The following is a 21,789-nucleotide window of genomic DNA, read 5'->3' as shown; positions in this document are numbered from 1 at the left end:
CAAAGTTTCAGATCCACTAAGCCATAAACAACAGCTTTCAAAACTTCAAAAGCAACAACACACTCAAGCTTTATGCACACATTGAATATTAATTTAAAACAATATCAGAATTGCACATGCTGTGTCTCACCTAATCACTGGTAGAGATAGAACCCTTATAAGTCTCCATGTTGGTGGTAAGTCTTCTGTGGTACATTTGTAACTTATCCTTACTCCAAAGAACTCAGGGCAGTATACAGAGCATTCCCTTTCTTATTTTATCCTCATAGCTACCATGTAAGGTCAGCGAAGCACTAAGAGGCTTCAAGAGTTCCATGGACTCATTTAATACATTGGTGGCTGATTACCACCACACAATGCAGTAGACAGAGATATGAGTTGTTTTGTCTTTCTCATCTAGTTCTTTGATGGACTTTCTGAACTGACAAGTCTTCCCGTTCAAGCAGATGAAAGCGCCAGGTCTGATTTCATAATAGATTCATATTTTGTAATATATGCAAACAAAATGTTTTGGATGTATGGTATAATAGAAGTGAGAAACTCAGGAAATTTAGGATTATTTTCAAGAATGTTGATAAGGTTCAAATTTCCTCCCACCATTGCAAGTTCTTCATCTACTGTAACATTTAAAAGATTATCCAATGGTACACTAGTATCTGTCTATACTTGGTCAAGTGTGTCCTTCACATCAGAACCATGGGTAGAACTTACCATTAATAAGTCCAAAGTTTCTTTTTTATAGTTATATCTCCTGAAACATAGTGGGCAAAGATTTCCCATTGAGAGTTATCTTGCTTATCTATGGACTCATCAAGAGCTAGGCTAAATGCTTGAGAGCTCTTCAAGTTATTTTGTATCTGACTTGCTACACTGGCACTGATTGGGAAGACACATCTCCCTGTTGTACGGCGAGACACTGGGATTTTCTTTATTAGTTGTGGAAATTTTGGAACTAAAGTTGCAACCACTTCTGAAATATTCATCAGAATATGGATGTTTAGCCTTAACAGAACTGGTCTCAATTGTTGTACCTGATTCTCTAAGGAATGCTGAAAGTAGAATTTGTTGGCTGCATAGATGCATCTTGAATGTGTGTTTTCCCTTAAATGTAGGAGGGCATTCACATGAAAACATTTAATGATTTGTTTCATACTGGTGTTTCAAGTTGCTTTCTTTGTAATGACTGAGTGATGCATTGCAGATCAGGCACAAGTATAGTCCCTTTTAACAGTAAGTTCACCATCTTCTCCCCATTCTGTGATGAAACTTCAGATCTTCTTCTTCATACTTTCATTACTTACAACTTGAAGACGTTATGCTGCTTCCAAAGCAGCCTTTCATGCATGGAAGACAGAATGAGATGTGGGATTATATGCCACAGTTAGTGCTCCAGGCAGCATCAGATTAGAAAGAGAATACTGTGGAGTAGTAAAATGTCTAATATTGCCTATCCAAAATGCTCCCAAAGGATCCTGTTCGAACACTGCAAATCTCCATTGCCATCAATTTGTTTGCAGAACATTAAAATTACTCTTACAGCTACACAATCAACCTTGTAGAGTATATAAATAGGGATTTCAAAAATTATTATCAGGGAAATCTGTGCATGTTTACTTGTAAGTAATTCACACTGTCTTTGATTTAGGGGGTTACCGCACTTGTATTCCCAGCGATGTATTAAGAGTTTGAAAAGAGTCCATTTGTTCTGACAATCAGTGAAAATCACATTTGGTGGAGAAATTCAGTAGCACACAATTTTGTGAGCAGCTCTAGCAATAACTGCATGACTCAGCTCTGCCACTCAGAAATTGCATATGTTCTTTAAATCCCTACTTTGGGCACTAATCCATAATTTGCTTTGGCAAACATATTGATATGACCTTTGTCTATTAAATCATGAAGCCACCTTTGCTGTACAAATAGCCTGTTTGAATAGAAGGTGACCCAAAGAAACATTCCTCCTTCTCAACCTTGAAGTATATTGATCTTGAAATAAATACTGAAACCCCATGTTTCTATTCTGCCCCTCCCCCTTTGAACTCTAGGCTGCCCTTTTCTGTCTTCTATGGGGACACTGACTTATTGTATAAATGAGATTTCTAGAGAGCTGCTTCTCATCCGTGGCTCAGACACCGTGCTTATTGAGTTCACTGTTAATTGAGACTGCCAGCCATTATGCTGGTTGCTTCTTAACACCATGTAGGATTGTGTTGCTACACTGCATCAAAAATTTTCTTTCCTCCAGAAGGGATAGGATTGTCTCTTGAAAATGGGCTGTCAGATCCTTGTCTTCTGCTGTCTGAGCACGTTTCCAGGCTTTGGCAAGCGGAGAGAAGGAGAATGTTGTTTTCGTTCTGTTTCCATCCGACGCAAGTTAGGGAATTCAATGGACTCTTTTGTTTTAACAGTTTCTGTGTTTTGCACATGGGTTGTTTCAAGCCCTCACCACCCAGAAGCCTTGCCGAACTCTCAGAACTCATTCTGCCAGACACAATACAGAGGAGCCTCAAGCAGTGGCGTGGAAAGCCACCTGTATTAAATAAGAAAACTATGTTTTGAAACCACCCCATGACTTTTACAGAATGCCATCTGGCTTTGAATCCTCAGGAAACTCTATCTACCTAGTAGGGCTTCGTGGATGTAAACAAAGAAGCTGGATGCTGGCATCTTTCTGAATAGGGTAGCAGCATGAAATCTGGCTGGTCTCGCTGGAGAATTTTAATAAAGCTGTCCGAAAGTTGTTCTGAGATGTTCACAAAAGACTGCTACTGAATTTCTCTACTAAATTTGGTCACCCATAGGTAGGTGCCACATAGAGACTCAAACTGTACCCCCCAAAGCCATCTCTGGACTTTCGATATGTGCTTTACATTCTAATTACAGAATATATGTGTACCAAAATATGCCAAATGCTAATTCATTCATTCTGCACCATCATCATTATTGTTCTAGAGTGTTCAAAGTAGTTCATTTATTTAGTTCATTTATGCTGGTGGATAGAGACACAAGAACAACATTGGCAGTAGCCAAGTATCTATCCACCATATTTTCCTTAAAGAAATAAAGGCTCCCCTTTTACTGCTCAAGACCTTTTGGTCAAGGGAGCTTGAAAGAAGGAAAGGAAAAGTAGTTCATTTATATTATTCTATATTTTTTTAAAAAAATTATCCACCTTTCTGCTCTCATAAGGGCTACCCAGGCAGCCCTATATACAGTTACATGTGGCTATATTGGTGTGCAGTTAAAGTCCTGGAACAACATTGTGGAAACCCAAGTTCAAGCTCACACTCTGCTGTAAAATTTACTAAAAAGATGCCTATATGGAGCTAGATCATTGGGTCCATCTAGCCCTGTACTGTCTATAGCAGGTTTGTCAAACATACTGTCTGGAGGCTGGATCTGCCCCCTTGAGAGCTCTTATCCAGCCTGTGAGCCAGCCAAGGCAGTCACCCCCCCGCACCAGTCCCAATTTGGTCTCGGCCCAACCAAGTGCCATTTATGTCATATCCAGCCCTTGTAACAAATGAGTTTGACACCCCGGTCTATAGAAACAATCTTAGGCAAATAAAAGTGTTTTCCAATACCAGCTGCCAGAGATTTTTTTAATTGGAGATGTTTTGATTTGTATCTGGGAGTGCCTCTATGCAAAGCAGATGCATTACCACTGACCTATGATCCATGCTTCCAACCATCCATACAGATGACACAGACAGTATTTCTTGCATTTGATGGGACTTTTAACCCAACTGCTCAACAATTTATTTTGTTATCTCAATATATCCTCTGGCTGAGGGCATCTGATGAAGTAGACTCTAGCCCACAGAAGCTTGTCTACAGTAAAAGTGTCAGTCTTAAAGGTGTCACAAGACTTCATTTTTATTACTGTCAAAATTCTGTGAACATAACTCATTTTTTTATCATCCATGCAATGCATGTTGGGGTGGGAAAGGGGCTTATCAATGCTAGTGAATTTGTGGCAGAGGCAAGATTCAAACCAGAGTCATCTTGATTCATAGTTCAGGTCTGGTCCACACGTGCAGGGGGATAGGGCAGCAACAAGTGGACAAAGACATGAAGCAGAAAAGAGAAAGGAACACATTTTGAAATGCTCCTCAGTGTTAATAAGCTCTCTATATATTTATTTATTAAAATATTTGGACCCTGCCTTTCCTGTTGACTGTGTGTATGTTAAGTGCTGTCAAGTCACTTCTGACTTACGTCGGCCCGAGACATTAATGACCTCCAAGACATCCTATTGTTAACAGCCTTGCTCAGGTCTTGCAAACTGAGAGCCATGCAGCTTCCTTGATTGGCTAGGTGTCTTTATAGAAGCATACCACATAAGGGGAGGAGATAGAAAATTTCTCTCTGCTGTGCTAGTTTTGCTTATGCATGGTGTTCTTCTTAGAGGGATCATTGAGTGTTGGCATTCTCATATCTGAAGTCTGAAGAGGGGCAGTCGATTCTCTCACCTAAACATTCTACCACCTCATTCTGCTTCACGTGTGAACCAGCTCTTAGCCATTACACCGTGACCCAAACAACATAAAGGAAAGTGGACAAGCCAGGCAAAATAATGATGACCTCAGTCAAAATGTGAGTAGAACTGGATCCAATCAACACCCACCCTTCCCCCATAGACAGGTCAGTTTACAATTCTCCAGTAACATAATCTGGGCACAACTGAATCAAGAACTGGCATCTGAAAAGAAGAAATCCCACCAGCCATCTTACCTGAAATGCACAGGGAGTGTTATCTATGCAGTATACTCTCAGTCTGTAATCCAGTGAATTGCAAGACATACAGCCAAAGACGGCCACTTTCAGTTCCTTAATGCAACATTCTGAGAGAGGCTCCCCAATGAGAGCATAAGTTCCAAAAGAGTCTAAGAGAATGTGGCAGGCGTATGGATCCAACAGGCAATAACAGGAAGTTGTTTCCTCTTCCACAGACATCACTTCCTGTATAGATAGAAACATGAAAAATGCACAGGAAAAGGGACACGTATTATTATCCAGAAGTAGAATGCTTGTCAAGACACTGTGATTTTGTTTTCTGTCTTTTTTAATTAGCTGAGACTATACAACAATATTAGTATTATTATTTGGGTTTATATACAGTGCTTCGTAGACATAAGATACCAAAACTGGAAGCCCAGGAGAAACTGGAAATGGAAGTTGAACACAAAATAATAAGGCTTGGCAATTATAAGTAGGACTGGCTTGTTTTACCACTTGCTCCTTCAGCACAGACTGACTTATGAAAACGGTCTGGTTGATACAAATATCTTCATTTTGGTGTTGTTTTTCCCCTGGGAGAAATGAACTTGTTTAGTCTTTATTTTCTGCCAGTTTCTGTTTCCTCAGACTGAACTTTCCCCATTAAAATTAATGCATTTTAAAAACATTTTTTAGGATGTTTAAATGGCATAAAATGTCACATAAATGGTGGTAAAGGAACAAAATAATAGGGGACAACAATGAAAACGAAGTGAAGCAACAGAGATGGCAGTAACATCATACAAAATCTGGGGGAAACAAAAAATGCTTTATCGGCTCAGTCCTGACACACAGGAACCCGACACTCGTTATAATTGTTATGTCCTGTTTGTATTTTGGAAGCTCTGTTCAAAAACATGGACAAATTATTATGGATGTGTATGTTCAGATTTGGGAGGGGGGGCATACAAATGTCCTGCTCATACAAGCTCCAACCACTGACAGGCTGTCGGCACATACAAAAATAATGGACAAAATCAGACATTAAAAATTGGAAACAATCAGTAATCTCTGGGAACACGGCAGTTAGAAATTGACCGTAGAGGGGATATGATAACCATCTTCAAGTACTTGAAGGGCTGTCATACAGAGGATGGTGCCGAGTTGTTTTCTGTTGCCCCAGAAGGTCGGACCAGAACCAACGGGTTGAAATTAAATCAAAAGAGTTTCCATCTAGACATTAGGAAGAATTTTCTAACAGTTAGAGGGGTTCCTCAGCGGAACAGGCTTCCTTGGGAGGTGGTAAGCTCTCCTTCCCTGGAGGTTTTTAAGAAGAGGTTAGATGGCCATCTATCAGCAATGCTGATTCTATGACCTTAAGCAATGCTGATTCTATGACCCCTGCAGAGGCTATCCAAGGGCTTGTGGGACCTGCAGTGACAAAGCCACATGGGATGGGGAGGCAAACAGTGCAAAACTGAACAAAAAAAATTGGCTGTGTCAAGCCAGAGACTGCGGCACATAGCTGGTGTACTGGGGTTCATGTTCAGCTCTGATTCTATCAGATGTCACCTTCTCAGCAGCAACTTAATCACTGCGTAAAAGTAATCTTCTGAGGGTTTTGTAAACCATTTACTTTACGTAGCCTATTTATTACCAGTTGAGAAGCCACTCTGATTGAATTGTTGACTCTTTTGACTGGATGTTGTCAAGAATGTAGCACAACTATATCATAGCTTTCTGGGCCTTCTGGCCTCTTTTTACCTTTGGAGTATTCACTTATTGACACTGATTTACTTAGAAGATTTATATCCTGATTTCTTGCTGTAGAGATAGTGCACAAGGTGGCTCGCATTATGAAATGCAAACATTATAAAAATATAAAATGCCACCTGAAGACCCAGCCAGCTTGGACCACTGGATAGAAACACCTAAAAGAAGTTTTTTTTAACAAAAATATCTAACACTGCAATCCTGTGCAGTCAGACCCTTTTAAGTCCATTGAGGTAAATGGGCTTAGAAGGGCATAACTCTGCTTAGGAATGTAACTGTAAATTAACTTACAGAGCAGCCAAAAAATAACAAAACCTATAATAAAAACATCAATAACATCTTCAAAGCCCCAGAGGTAAAGAGATAAAAGCAGCAGGTTGATATAACATCAGCAGTCAGCAACAGAATCTACTGCACAGACCACTTCAGGGACTAAAACCAAAATGTCTTTCAGAATAAAATGACTTCTAAAAGTTTTTTTAAAAAACCAAAATGGAGAAGGCCTGTGAGACATCTTGGAGTAGAAAATCCTACATACTGGTACCTGTGACTGAAAAAGCCAATTCAGGGTATCTAAAGAAGTATTCAAGTATCTAAAGAAGTAGCTGCTGGCTCACAAGTAGGGTTGCCGATTCTAGGTTGAGAAATTCCTTGAGTTTTGGGATAACAAAGAAAGAAAAACATAAGAAAGAAAGGCCCTGCTGGATCAGACCAAGGCCCATCAAGTCCAGCAGTCTGTTCACACAGTGGCCAACCAGGTGCCTCCAGGAAGCCACAAACAAGACGAGTGCAGCAGCACTATCCTGCTTGTGTTCCACCGCACCCAAAATAACAGGCATGCCCCTCTAATGCTAGAGAAAATAAGTATGCAGCATGACTAGTATCCATTCTAACTAATAGCCATGAATACCCTCTCCTCCATGAATATGTCCACTCCCCTCTTAAAGCCCTCCAAGCTGGCAGCCATCACCACATCCTGGGGCAGAGAGTTCCACAATTTAACTATGCATTGTGTGAAAAAATCCTTTTATCTGTTTTGAATCTCTCACCCTCCAGCTTTAACAGATGACCCCGTGATCTAGTATTATGGGAGAGGGGGAAAAAACTTCTCCCTGTCCACTCTCTCCAAACCATGCATAATTTTATATACCTCTATCATGTCTCCCCTCAGCCGCCTTCTTTCCAAGCTAAACAGCCCTAAGCATCTTAACCGCTAGATGGAGCTTGGTGGGATGGTGGAGCCTGAGGAAGGTGGGGTTTGTGCAGGGAGGGACCTCAGTGGGGTATTATGCCATAGAGTTCACCCTTCACAGCAGCCATTTTCTCCTGGGGAAACAATCTCTGTAGTGTAGAGATTAGTTGTAATTCCAGGAGATCTCCAGGCCCCACCTGGAAGTTGGCAACCCCATTCACAAGAACTTATGCAACAATTCTTTGCATAGTATGAAAGGTGTTGCTGTTGTTTTAACAAGGAGGCTGGAATCCAAAGAGTGGTGAAATTAATTCCTAGCATCCAAAGGGGCCTTTGATTTACATTACTCAAACAGGAATTCCACATGGAGAATGGCTTTTCAAACCGAACGGAGTCTCCTGGCCACACTTTCCACCATATGTTGGACATTTTCAACGCATGTGTTGGGAGGGAGAAAGAAAGGGAGTTTCTGAAGGCACTAAAGAGCAACAGCAAGTATGTTTTAAAAAAAATAAGCGAAGGGAAACAAAACAAGGGTAATTATTTTGTAGAACCGCATTGGAGAGTGGTGTTGGTTTTGTTTCGCACACCCACTCTAAACACTGAAAATGTGGTGCTGAATAATACAGAGCTATAATCAGCAATGGATCTGCACTCCAACTACAAAGTTAATAATGTGTTGCATGTTTCCATGCATGATCACACAAAGTGAGTCTTACTGAGTTTAATGAGATTTCCCTCCCAAGTAAATTTGTGTAGGTTTACAGCCATAAAGCATTGAAAACAATGGGGTGAATCCAATGGAAGTGTGTGTGGAAGCCGCTCACAGAGATGGCTCTCTCCCGCTTCCCCCCTTTCCCAAGCAGTACTTTGCACATGCTGAAAACATTTTTGCTGAAGGTTGGGGGACTCTAATAAACAAACATGGTACAGGTGGGGCTGCAATGAGGAAATGTTCAACATCAGCTCCTCTTTATGTTCCACCAATGGAGAACTTGCTCCTCAGCTGGCCAAAGAAGGAGAGATTGAAGTGAGGAAGCAGAAATTGGCACAAAAATAAAGAATCATGGATTCCATTCTCACATGTGAGATGTGGATTTAATGGGTTCTGCAGGGTGAAACATCAGGAATGAGAAATTTGAAATAATTCCTGAGTCAGCGGGAACATTTTTTTGGTTAGGTATTACCTAGAAATCCAATTTGTTCAAAAAGCAATAGCAATGATGTATAATGAATTTCAGTACAGCTTCCCCCATTCATATTATTATGTTTTCTCGCTGCCAAGTAGAGGGATCACTTGGAATAAGCAAGACTTGAACAAGAGTGTGCATCAGATGCCTGATTAAAACATTCACTACAATAATGCTTATTCTGATTTTTTTTTTACAAATCCTTCATCTTGCATGTGTTGTTCTATTGCATTGGGCCATTGTTCAGTAAATGGAGGAATATTTCAGTTTTATTCATGGGTATTTGGCCACTAGCTGAAAGTGAATTCAAATAGCAGGGAGAAAAGGACAGAACCAGTTTGAGAAGCAGGTAAAGCAGTCCTGAGGCCATCTGGGTGCTGGGATGAAGACTTCTGTCAGCATTACCCCTCCCCTATCCCCTTCCCCTGACAGCATGGCAAAGAGGAGCAGCTTCAGCTCCCCGCAGTCCCAATTTCTTGGTTTATTTGAAAACAGTTCTTTTGATTTAGATCTCACAGCTCTGCAAGAGGCTTTCGGTGGCAATACTGGCAGAAAGGCAGGGCAGGAACGCTCTGAACAAACACGTAATAAAATATGGTCTAGATTATGCTCACTGTAGACTAGGACAGAACCACTCACAGAGAAATGTGGTCCACAGTAGCTTTGCACTAGGCTAGGGCAGAGCCGCTCGCCAGGAAATGTGGTCCACACAGCCTTGCAGGAGGCTCAGACAGAACCACTCACCATGAAATATGCCCACAGTCGCCATGCAGCTGGCTATGACAAGACCACAGGCAAGGAAATACACTCCATAGACGAGGGCAGAACACTTACAAAGAAATAGGGTCCTTGATCACCTTGCAGTAGGGTAGGACAGAGCCAGTTGCAAGGAAATACGTTCTGCTGTAGCCCCTTGGGAGGCTAGGAGAGAACAACTCACAAACCCAATATGATCTACCATAGAGCAAGTGGCAAGGAAAGATGTGTTGGACAACAAAAAGACCATTTAAGTCTGTTCGCATTGGCAGCAGTTCTTTCTTATTGAAAAGCTTCATTTCCCACACTCTTAATCAATTGATTCCTGAGGCGGCGAACAATACTCCCATAAATAAAAATAAAGCAACCATACAACTATAAATACCCAAAAGCAGTTAAAATGCCATTAGTGCGGCTGTAGTGAATAAAAGACCAATTAACAGCACAGCAGTGAAAAACAAAACAAAAAGATATTTAAAAGCCTATGAGCAGCATAAAACCAATACAAAACCACTATGAGGGATGAAGTCACCACAATCGGGTGAACAGAGAAGCACAGGAAAATGCAGGGTCAGAAACACACTCGATAAAAGGCCTGGGCAAAAATGGTATCCTTTACCCAGTGCTAAAAATGTAAGAAACCTGGCATCAGGCAAATAGCTGTGGAAAGGTCCTTTCGAAGCTGAGGGGCCACAACAGAAAAGGATCTGTTATTTGTACCTACACACCTCACTTCAGAGACAGTCTTCCTCCTTGAGTAGCTACGGTTAGTCCTCTTTGCAGAAAAGACTTCATGTCCTGATCACATTCCACACATAATTAAGGATCGCTTGTAGATAATGGAATTTCCTCCTGAGGGAGATGTGTCTGGCACCCTCCCCCTTCAGGAAACAAGTTAATGTGTTCCTATTCTAGAGAGCTTTTTAAGAAGATGGGGGTTGAATATTTTATAGTGTTATTTTTAATATTTCTGCCGTGTGTTGTGATTGCACTGGTTTTAAAATGAATCAGATCTAGACAATTATGCTTTTGCACTTTGGATTTCTCTAAAAAAAATACTGGATCAGAAACCAATTTGCCTTAGGTACTGTGGGGGGGGGGGTGTTGTCAGTTATGTCTTGCATTCTTAGATAGATTCACGGGCCATTTATGCATGGGAGGTTTTGCCTTGGATTTGCCACTCTCTAAATGCACATTTTCCCCATCCGAATTCTCAAAACTGAAAAATAAGCCCCCATGCAGAGTTTTGAGAATTCAGATGGGGAAACTGTGCATTTAGAGAACAGCAAATCCAAGGCATAAATGGCCTCGGAGAATAGGTCCATCAATGATGGTTAGCCATGATGGCTAAAGAAAGCTTCATAATAAGAAGCAGGGTACTTCTAAATGCCTGTTGATGGAGGAAACAGAGCTGTTGCCCTGTTGGCAAGGGCAGACTGGCCCCTTAGCTTACCTGGAAAAGTTCCTGGTGGACCTCTGCTCTGGAAGGTCACTGGCAGCCAGGGGCAAGCTTAGCGGGGTCCTAGTGGAGTGGCATTCCTATAGGGGCTGCTCAACTCTGGCTTGACAGTTCTTGTCCGTGTTCCCTGCTCTGTCTTTTCAGTGGCCTCCTAAGCAGAATTACACCCTTCTGAGCCTATTGACTTCAACAGCCTTCGGAAGGTGTAACTCTTGTGGGTTCCCCTCAATTCCTGTGTGCGCAGTGCCCAATTCAGACTGGGGCCTAACACATGGGGAGAAGGGGCTGTCCTGAAATGATCTGGGTGGGCTTTGTTTGCCCCATTAGAGAAACTCATGTGCATCACACATGCAGGTATTGAGGGGAGCATGCTGCTCACTGACTGAAAGGGTCGGGTGGTTGATCTTGGATTGCAATAAATGGAGCGAATGGATGAAAGGGTCAGAAATCCAGACATAGCTTGTGTTGACCGTAACATGTAAAATTGGTCCTGAGTATATCTGCATTCATACTCAAAATGTCCACATGTGGAAGAACCTGAATTAATCAAGAAAGGACCTGCATGTTCCCTTGGACATATATATGACTGTGTGAACCGCTGAACATGTGTCAACTGCATATCTTTGTGCAATGCTGTCTTTCAAACCATATGATAAGCAATGCACAGAGCAGTGCAGTTCACTTACCACATGCTTCTGATCATTAGGATTTTGTAGTGTTTTCTGCAAGTTTATATTCTACCTCTTCTGTGCTGTGATACCAAATGTGATGCCATCTGGAAACTTGCTTATAGCAGCATGTACAATTAGGCGGACAGAATGGGCAAATATACAAATCAGCACATGCACATTAAGCAGCATGAGAGCAACACATATGCACAAGGGCATAAACATGTGTACATTATAACCCTGGACAAGTGACATATCCAGGTTGGGTGCGCATGCATTTGTGTGTGTAAGGGAAAGGGGAAATATTCTGAGAATGCAACAACAATCCCTAATCCTAACTTTGTCCATTCAGTTGAGCATCAGCATAGATGCTGTGCATGCACAGTGTATGCACACAGAGGGAACCCTGGGGGAACAAGAACTGGTTCCAACTGCGAGAAAAGAGTTGGGAATGTGTAGGCTCCATAGAGGCAGCCAACTGATTAGAGTCCCACCACTGGTATTCCACTACCCAGGCCTGGATACCTTGTCTGAACATGTCTTGCATGCTGACATGTAATGAAACGTTGGCACGGGACTCATGTTTCCCCTTGCCATAGGGATCTTTAAGCATCTTTTCTTTTTGTTCTTAGGGGATGAGTTTCACTTACCTCCCATTTTCCCTGCTGCTTTTTCTTTTTCAAGTGGATATTCCAGTGCTCGGAGTTCACTTCCGCACAGTGGGGTATCGTCAAGGCAAATGGCGTTGAAACTGTCACTTCTGGAGGGCCGCAGGTTACTTCGGGACCAAGGAGGACTTCACTGCCTTCTGGCTGTAGGCTTCACAAAAAAAGAGATTTTAAAATTATGAAAGAAATTAAAAGGAAAAGCAGCAAATATCAGCTGAAAAAACCTGGGACTTCCCAGCTCTACAAAATGCAAATAGAGAGGGACAAACACTCCAAAGCTCTATGAGGAAAAGGCCCAGCAATTTACAAGCAACCTTGGACAACCCTGAGCAATACATATCTTTGTTTCCAAAGAGTTCTCCAATTGCTTTTAAGTCCAGGCCCTTCTTAGCAATCCATATCTGGGGCCACTTTGAACTATTTCCCATCATCTGCAGTAGCTGCAGGGTAAATGGCATGCAGGGTGGTAAGAGACTTCTTCTCTTCCTTGGATATGCATTCAGAGCCAGAAAAGAACTCAAGAGTCATAGTATCAGCCATAATTTATTTATTTAAAACATTTATAACCTGCTTGATCTACCCGGACTCAAGACAATTTACAAAGCATCAACATGGGAGGGGCCATGGCTCAGTGGTAGAGGTCCCAGGTTCAATTCTCAGCATCTCCAGTTAAAGGAACTAGGCAAGCAAGTGATGTGAAAGACCTCTGCCTGAGACCTTGGAGAGCCACTGCCAGTCTCAGTAGACAATACTGACTTTGATGGACCAAGGGTCTGATTCAGTACAAGGCAGCTTCATGTGTCATGTGTCAACATGTTGTAAATATGTAAAAATCAATACAGAAGTCAACCAACTAGATAAAAAAACAACCAAACACAGAATAAAAGCCACAGACATGGTGTAAATCTAAGAAAAGAGTAAGCACTGGGCATTTATTGTTCCAAGCTCTTGTCTGGGAAGAGCCTAGGAAATCCAGCCAACAGAGGACAAAACAGCGTTGCACTGCACAGATGTGGCAGATAGAACACACCCAAGTCAGTTCATTTTGCATTCCACTGGATGGTGGTTCACCCATCCAAAAACAAATAAATGCACTGGAGAAGGTACTTTGGGCAGTACTTTGTAGCTTCAGCACCATGGTTAGTACCAACCCAGCAGTTCAGAAATGCAAACTAATTGCTTAGGATCCTTGAACAGAGGAAGAAGATTCAGGTCAACAAATGCATGCATTCCTCAGGCACCTTTAACACCCTCGTAGTTCCTCAGGATACTAGAAATAATTGGGAATCCAATCAGGCCAATTCCCCCTCCCTCTCTACGGACATATGTGCCTTTGAGTTGCAACAGACCTATTGTGACCCCAGCAAGGGCTTGCAAGGCAAGTGAGAGGCAGAGGTGGTTTGCCACTGCCTTCCTCTGCAGAGCCTTCCTTGGTGGACTCCCATCCAAGTACTGACCCTGCGTAGCTTCTGAGATCTGACAATCACCACACTGCAGTCTCTTCCACCTCCCACTCTGGCTTCTCTTAAACTGACACTCAGATTAGCACCTTGTGGAGGACAGTGGTGCCAGTCATGCCACTTTTCCTCTTTTCTTTCTTCCCAAACCTACTAGTATTCTTCCCAAACTAGACTAGTATTTAACTGCAAAGCTGGAGAGGCCTGTGGATAACCCCGGTATGGTCTTTGGATGGTCCCATTTCATTGTCTTATTAATAAGCTCGGGGCCATCAGGTTGCCATTAGAAAGTGTGAGGCTTAGTCATTTATTTGTTTTTTTAAAGCCCAAATCAAGCCCAACTTGCTTCCAGCTGAGCAAGCGCTTGTGAACATCCATTCTGATCCTCGATTACTGCGATAGAAGTAATGTTTGTTCAATACGCCAACTAAATATTTAAAATCTCTGCTGCCAAAATCTCAGGGCAGCACCCATCTGTTAGACACATATAGACACACACAAGGGGAATTTGGACTTTTTTTAAGATAAAAAAGGAAAATGAACTGTGGGCTTACTTCCAATATGGAAACTAGCTTTGCAAGAGATCCGTGAGGATCTATAATCCACCTGATCTTTTACTTGTCAAGTGGGGACTGTTTTGATTATCTCACAGTTTGAAAGCAATGCTTTTAGTATCAGTTGAAGCCAAAACTAGCTTTTGATTACAGAATTGCCATGCAATTCTTTGTTGTTGCTCAGACAGTGCTGTGAAGAGTGTAACATTTTAAAGCTGCACAAAGAGAACAATTAGGGCACACTGATGGATCCACACACAAATATTCCCAGCCAAGTTTGATTTTCTCATCTTGAAAACATTTCAGTTCCGCCCCTGAACAAACTGGATGAGTAAACAAGGGTGGAAAGATGATAAGCTGTGAAACATCCTATAAGAGTTCAACTCCCATTTATCTACCTTTCTGGCCTAAATGTATCACTATCGCTCACAAACTGTTTTTTTCTTTGTATTATAGGTAGAACAAAAACGCTCTCAAAACAGCAGGAAATGCATAGTTTGCTTCTCTTCGATAGATTTACAGTGCATTCCTAAGAGGAATGCCTGTGCCGGGCTTAGGAGGCAATATGGCTGTGCTGCCTCCAAAGGAGGTTTCGGCCCTGCTGAAATCTCCTCCTGGCGCCAAAAACCCAGAGATACGCCACCTTTCAGCACTCACCAAAAATAAAAAATGGCATTCCTGGTCTGAAAGGGCTTTGGAGACCGCCTAAAGGCGGCCCTGCCCCCAGCCCAGCACCAGAACGCCCTGGGAACCCCTCCCGGGACTCTGTAACGCCCTGGGAAAACCTCCCGGGATGCCGGCGCAGGGGGCCTGGATGCCGTCATGGCACTTCCTGGCCTCCTAAGGGCTTTCGCTCTTGTAATTTCCAAAGCTTGTATATTGTGTACCTTCTATACAGCCTGATTTGGGTCAGGAAAGAATCCCACACAACTGGGATTGTGAGGATGACTGATGGTAACATGGTAAGGCTCTCTGCATGAGTGCAGAGGTGCTTGCAAGTACTTGACATTGCAACACAGCAGCAACTTCATAGAAAAGTAGCCTTTGATGATGACATGCTATGGGAGACTCTGACTCTAAATCCATAACGTCAGCTTCAAGAGATTCCCTCCTACCAGTCAGTGTTGGCTCAGTCAAGTCTGAAGTCTTCTGCCAGGTGTAGAAGACTTCCTTGGAAGTGAAACTTGGAGGAAGGTTCCAAACATGGCTGAGCAAAGTGGCAGGATAGAAGGCAGTGTCATCAACATTTGGGATTCTGTAGTACGGAATATGAATTAGCCCAGATCACATCCATATATATATTTTGATTGGAGCATAATTTGCTCCTGTGGACTGACCAGAGAATACGTCTGAGGCTTTTCAGTTTGGGGGGGGGGATGATGACTAAATTAAGAACATACAAAATGACACATGGCTAGCTATTTCCAGGAGTTAATTTTCCCTCCAGTAAAGCACTTTAATCCACTGCAGACTGAGTTTGCCATTAGCTATTTAAACCCTTTGAACAAGTGACTGGAAGAGTGGATGTTGCCATGTTAGTTTCTTTTTATATTTGTTTCTATTATTGTCTGTGATTTCATTTCTCCACTTTTCCTGTTGGTTTTGTAGCTTCCTTTCTACTGTGCACACCTTGTGATTTAACATGCAATTTATATGACGCTCATAGATGCAATATATGTCACTGATATGTTTCATATATAAAGAATGAATAATCATAATGCAATGACATTTGAAGACATGGGTATAGATGTCAAAAACATCATGATTCACACGTTTTAATGAAGAATTAAATCCAGAAAGGGACTAAAATTATAGAACAATACCTCTGGCAACCATGTTATCAATCCTTATGAGAATGTGGCATGTTTACTCATGGAGTGAACCTCAGTAGGGTGAGGTGGTTGATGAACTACAGCAATTTGATTCTCATTCCTTCATGAGTCTAGAACTTTGGAGTATCTGATTGTGACAATTGACATCCAAGATGGAAACTGTGGTGATGAACACCCTGCTTAGTTATTTGATGGGGCTTCCCTGGGAAGGGCTCCAAATTGCTACTCGGAATTCACTAGCAGGAAGCTAAGGTCTCCCGGGGTATGTTGGTGAAGTGACTCAGCAGAAGAGCATCTGCTTGGCATGCAGAAGAGACCAGGTTCAATCCAAAGTATCTATAGTGTAAAAAAAAAAAAAGACCAGGTACTAGATGATGTCTACCTGAGGGTCTAGTAGGGTCTACTGAAGAGCCACTTCTACTCATAATATACAGTACTTACCTTGATGGACCAGTGGTCTGATTCAGCATAATCAGTGTGTTCATGTTGAGATTTTTGTTTTGTTTTCCAACATAGTGTGTGATTGAGTTCATTTAGGCCACTGATACTTTTCCCCAGGGGTGCACCTTCTTGCTTTTGCTGTTCCTTGTAGACCTTTGTGGTCTGGATTGTGTGACTGATCTGGAGACGAGCATAGGACATTGGATTTTATAAGCTCTGGGTGCCCTCTGAACTCTATAAGCTTAACCTCATCAAGGGGTGTTAAACTCTACAAGAGTCTTCAAGTCAGTTTCCATGAATCTTTATTGCTTTGTCAAAATTCTAAATTCACGCACACCCCTTGTAATCTCTGCAATGACTTGGTGACTCCTTCTTGTCTAAGCAGCACTGTTGGAAAGGGCAGCAACCGCATATTTCCAGAAAATGTTATTTCACTTGGTGAGTGCATCCTGACCCTATCTCATTCACATCAGGCATCCAAAATGCAAGCCTGTGTTTGTGCACCCAACAGCTGTTGTTGACAAACAAGAGGACAACTTTACTAATGGGGGGGGGGGAGAGACAATTTGTGTCCAATAGTGGGAGCAAAATATAGGTTAAGCTTTAAAAGCTGCTGCATTAGGACTCTTGGGGACTCTGATTCCTGAGTTTTCAGTCATGCTGTTAGTAATGGTTCCCAACAGAAAAAAAAATAGCTGGCTTTTCATACACAGAGATGTGTGTGTTTTTTTAATGTACAGCAAAAATATATTCCCCAAGTGGTAGGGTTCCTAGGTCAGCTCTCACGGGATCACTTTCCTGGTGAAAGGATGGCGTTGCAGAATTACCATGTTTTTGTAATGTCTGTTTACTTATAAATATGCAGGCTGAATGTAGGGGGACAGATAAAGACTCAGAGAACAAAGCACCATCAGACCCCGCCCCCAAGGCAAATAGAGTAGCTATGTGTGTGTGTAGTGCCATTGAGTTGCTTCTGACTCCTGGCGACCCTTTGAATGAAAGTCCTCCAAAATGTCCTATCTTTGACAGCCTTGCTCAGATCTTGCAAATTGAGGGCTGTGGCTTCCTGAGTCAATCCATCTCTTGCTGGGTCTTCCTCTTTTCCTGCTGCCCTCAACTTTTCCTAGCATCCCCCTTTTGGATGTGTACCTTAACGTGGTGAGGGGGTTTGTATGTATCAGGGAAGCTGAGAGCAATACCATAAGGGGTCTAGACTGTATCAAGAGACTAAACCCCTAGCAGAGTCACTCAAGATGGAATGGTCTCAGCTGAGACACCAGACAAAGATGTATCCACCCTCTTAAGGGATCAATGGCCACATCCGCAGAAGAGAACAGGCAGTTCCAATGGTGATGGGGGCAGAGGAATCCTTGAAGGGTAGCTACTGGGGAGCAGCAGTAGCAGAAGGTGACACTGGCGGATGATCTTTCATAGACAATGGCAGTGCCACTACAGCTAACCCTGGTTAGCACTGCGCAGAAGGCGGCACTGGTAAACCACTTCTGACCAACCTTTACCTTGAAAACCCTATGATGAGAATAGCTATGCTATAGTTTTAATTGTAAATTATGGTTGGTTTTAATTGTATTACGGCTGTGTGTGAGCCACTCAGAGCCTGACCTAGTCAAAAAAGGGCAGCATAAAAATCCGAATAAATATAATAAATAAATGCCCAGAGAGCTCCTTCTTGCTACCCAGCTGAAACATTCAGATTCCTGTTTACTTAACTGGCAACCTTCCAAATGCCAAACTGTTCTGTCTGCCACCACCAGCCATCAGGGAAGCATCTTCAGCAAAAAGAAGATCTCAAAAGTAGCATCTTCAGCAAATACCTAGCAGAAAGGTCATCTCTATACTCAGCAGCTACAGAACTCTGGGCAGTATTCTACCAACATTTCCACTGATGAAAGAAGGAGGTCATATGAGCCATGGGGACGAAAAACACATGGGATGGGGGCAACAGTGAGAAGTGGAATACAAAAAGATTTTTTTACCAGAAAAGCCTGGTAGAATCCAACCCTGTTTTAGGGATTGAACACTGAGGCAAGTTAGAAGAAGAAGAAGAAGAAGAGTTGGCTTTTATATGCCGACTTTCTCTACCACTTAAGGGAGAATTAAACCGGCTTACAATCACCTTCCCTTCCCCTCCCCACAACAGACACCCTGTGAGGTAGGTGAGGCTGAGAGAGAATGACTTGCCCAAGGTGACCCAGCTGGCTTCATGTGTAGGAGTGGGGAAACAAATCCAGTTCACCACATTAGCCTCCGCCACTCATGTGGAGGAGTGGGGAATCAAACCCAGTTCTCCAGATTAGACTCCACTGCTCCAAACCACTGTTCTTAACCACTACACCACGCTGGTGGTCTGGTTAGGTGGTCTGGTGCTATACCATATCCAGAGAAGAGACAACTGAACAGGTACATAGATAGCTATTTACCAAAACAACAACAACAACAAAACATTAGCTTTTCCTCCAGTCAGGCGCTTTAAGCCTCTGTAGACAGAGCTTGTTATTAGTTGAGCAACTGTTTAATCCCTTTAAATAAATGTCTTCCCTTTTTAAAAAGGGATGAACAAATGTTCTTGAAAAAACATTGTGGAAGAAGGATGGGATGAATATATGACAGATATGTCCAATGTAAGGGAGATTTTCCTTCAGCCAAACTGACTTTTAATTTCCCGCACAGAAGCTGAACATTTTATGACAACCAAGCAGGTGAACCAATGGAGTCTGTGCATGGATGTGTTGAGGGTGACAGGAAACAGCTTGAGCTGACGAAATATATACTATTGATCACCCATAAAATGTGTTATAAAACACCAGCCTTCTCATCTGGCACAGGACGCATGCAGGAATAAACGGTCTCTCATTTCCTTCAGAAAATGTCCTGCCTTGGGCTTTGCCAGATTGCAGGTGTTCCAAAGCCCAAGCAGAGGTTATCAAGAACACCTGCCAAGGAGCTGGATTTGAAGGTGTCCTTCAGCAAGTGGATCACACCAAATGCTCCTTGCGGAAGGGCAATTTCCCAACTTGTGTTAAACACTGAGAGAAGCCTAACTAGATCCAAAGATGCTCCTCTACTTGCACGACCTTTTGTGCACAGGGAGCAAGAGGATGGCTGTAGAACCTTCCTAGTCTAGCAATGCCCAAACTGTTCAGCACGCAGCTGCATGAGCCTTTGCAGAATGAGGCTGGTAGCAGTCTTTCTTCTTCTCAAGCTACTACCCAAAGGCCATGGAGTACGTAGACTCACAGTGAAAAATGCTCTCTGTGCCTGTTCAAGGACCCTTTCATCTAGGCTCGTTCCATACATTTGTGCCTAGAACTAGCTCCTGTTGACAACACAATTCCCTCCACTGGTGTTGTTCAGGACAACAGAGAGAATGGAGGCAGCAGCTACAGATCCTTCCATCACACATGGATCCAGCTCCAGCTGAAAGTCTTCTCACATCAGCTTCCAATTTCCATTCATGGGACCCCTGGAGGAATGCCAGGCTTGACTCTCAGTCAGTTGAGAATCCTCTGCCCAAGGAATGCTTAATATTTAATTTTACTTGTCAATTGTGATTTTCAATTCCATCAACCATTCTAGAAGCCAATTTTGGCTGAAAGGCAGGATAAAAAGATAACAGAAGTTTAGTGGCACCTTCAAGCCTAAAAACATTTATTCCAGCATGAGCTTTCATGAGGAAGATCTTACTCCTTCAGGTGCTGTAAAGAGGAGATCATATTCCATACTGTATAGGGGAAACTGCCTGACCTGGATGGCCCAGGCTATCCTGATCTCATCAGATCTTGGAAGCTAAGCAGGGTTGGCCCTGATAAGTGTTTGGATGGGAGAGCACTAAGGAAGTCCAGAGTCGCTATGCAGAGGCAGACAATGGCAAACCATCTCTGTAAGTCTCTTGCCTTGAATATCCTATGGGGTTGCCCTAAGTCAGGTGTGATTTGATGACACTTTACACACACAGAGAGAGGGAAAATTGGAGAAGGTGAAACGGGGAAAGGAGAAGGTGGGGCAGAGGGTATGAATCTCATTATAAATCTTTCAGGTGTGATTCTTTATGTAAGGACATGGAATGGATTAGTTTGATGCACACAATGGAAGACAAGAGAGACCAAAGGTACCACCTTTTCTTTCATGGGGTAAAGATAAACAAAAGTGTACTTAAGTAGGATACTAATCGAGGAAGAAGCAGTCTGACGCATAAGAAAATTAAAATATGAAAATATCTAAAACATACATTCCTGAGGTGGGGGACTGAAAGCGGTCTAGAGCTGGTGTGACCCTGCCACCAACGTAAGTGGCCTCTTATCACACTTACGCTGGCAGCGGGGGCAGCGGGGGCAGTTCCATCGGCACCTGAGTACTGCAGAGCTGCACAGTGCTCCTCCAACACCGCAGTCTCTCTGAGACCTAAATCCTGGAAAAGAAATGTGGTGCCAGCGTGGGGGAAGTTTCTAGGGGTGGAGCTGATGGTAGTCAGCTTCCAAAGCCCCTCCAGCTCGGGACCGCCTCCTTGAACACCAGCGTTGCTGCGTCAGGTTTTTCCTGGCACAGCATGGCTTTCTATGGGGGGGGGGGGAGAAGCCCCATTTTCTTTTAAAATCTTCAAAAAAGGCTTTTTTAAGCCCTTGGGCAGCTGGGGTACCTCTTTGGGGGAGCAGTGGCAGTGCCTCGGCTACACTGTCCACGGCCGCCACAAGGCTCAGGAATGAGCTGCAAGAAATGTAACAAATACATTATGGGCTGGATCCAACAACTTCCTTCAGGTAAGAAATCAGCTCCTGTAGAATGAAGAGGGGCACTGATGGGGAGGGGCCAGTGGTAGAGCATCTGTTTTGCAGAAGGTTCCAGGTGCAATCCCCAGCCTATCCAGAAAAGGATCCAGTCGGTAGTTGATGATGTGGAAGATCTCAACCTGAGACTCTTGAGAACTACTTCCTTTCCTTTTTCCTTTTATCCCTTAGAACTCCTTGATCCATTGATCTTGAGCAGCATATATCTAGTATTTGAGGGATATAAGGACTGAAGAGAACTACTTCCAGACTGAGTAGACTGTATTAACTTTGACAGA

The 21,789-nt window shown here is 42.8% G+C and overlaps 1 protein-coding gene across 1 annotated transcript in view; it reads right to left on the bottom strand.

The window, feature by feature from the left end:
• The window catches only part of UNC5D (unc-5 netrin receptor D), a 423,168-nt gene that overhangs the window by 25,825 nt on the left and 375,554 nt on the right, over positions 1-21,789 (bottom strand). Inside the window, exons 12-13 of the mRNA XM_056860892.1 lie at positions 12,408-12,576; positions 4,735-4,962 (exon numbers count right to left, since the gene is read on the bottom strand). Of these exons, the coding sequence (XP_056716870.1) occupies positions 4,735-4,962; positions 12,408-12,576 (397 nt within the window). The remainder of the gene's footprint in view (positions 1-4,734; positions 4,963-12,407; positions 12,577-21,789) is intronic.

This window comes from Euleptes europaea, chromosome 14 (genome assembly GCF_029931775.1).
Source record: "Euleptes europaea isolate rEulEur1 chromosome 14, rEulEur1.hap1, whole genome shotgun sequence".
In the NCBI taxonomy this organism is placed as follows: Eukaryota; Metazoa; Chordata; class Lepidosauria; order Squamata; family Sphaerodactylidae; genus Euleptes; species Euleptes europaea.
Note: the sequence above shows the minus strand (reverse complement) of the source record. Positions and strands in the feature narration are given on the sequence as shown.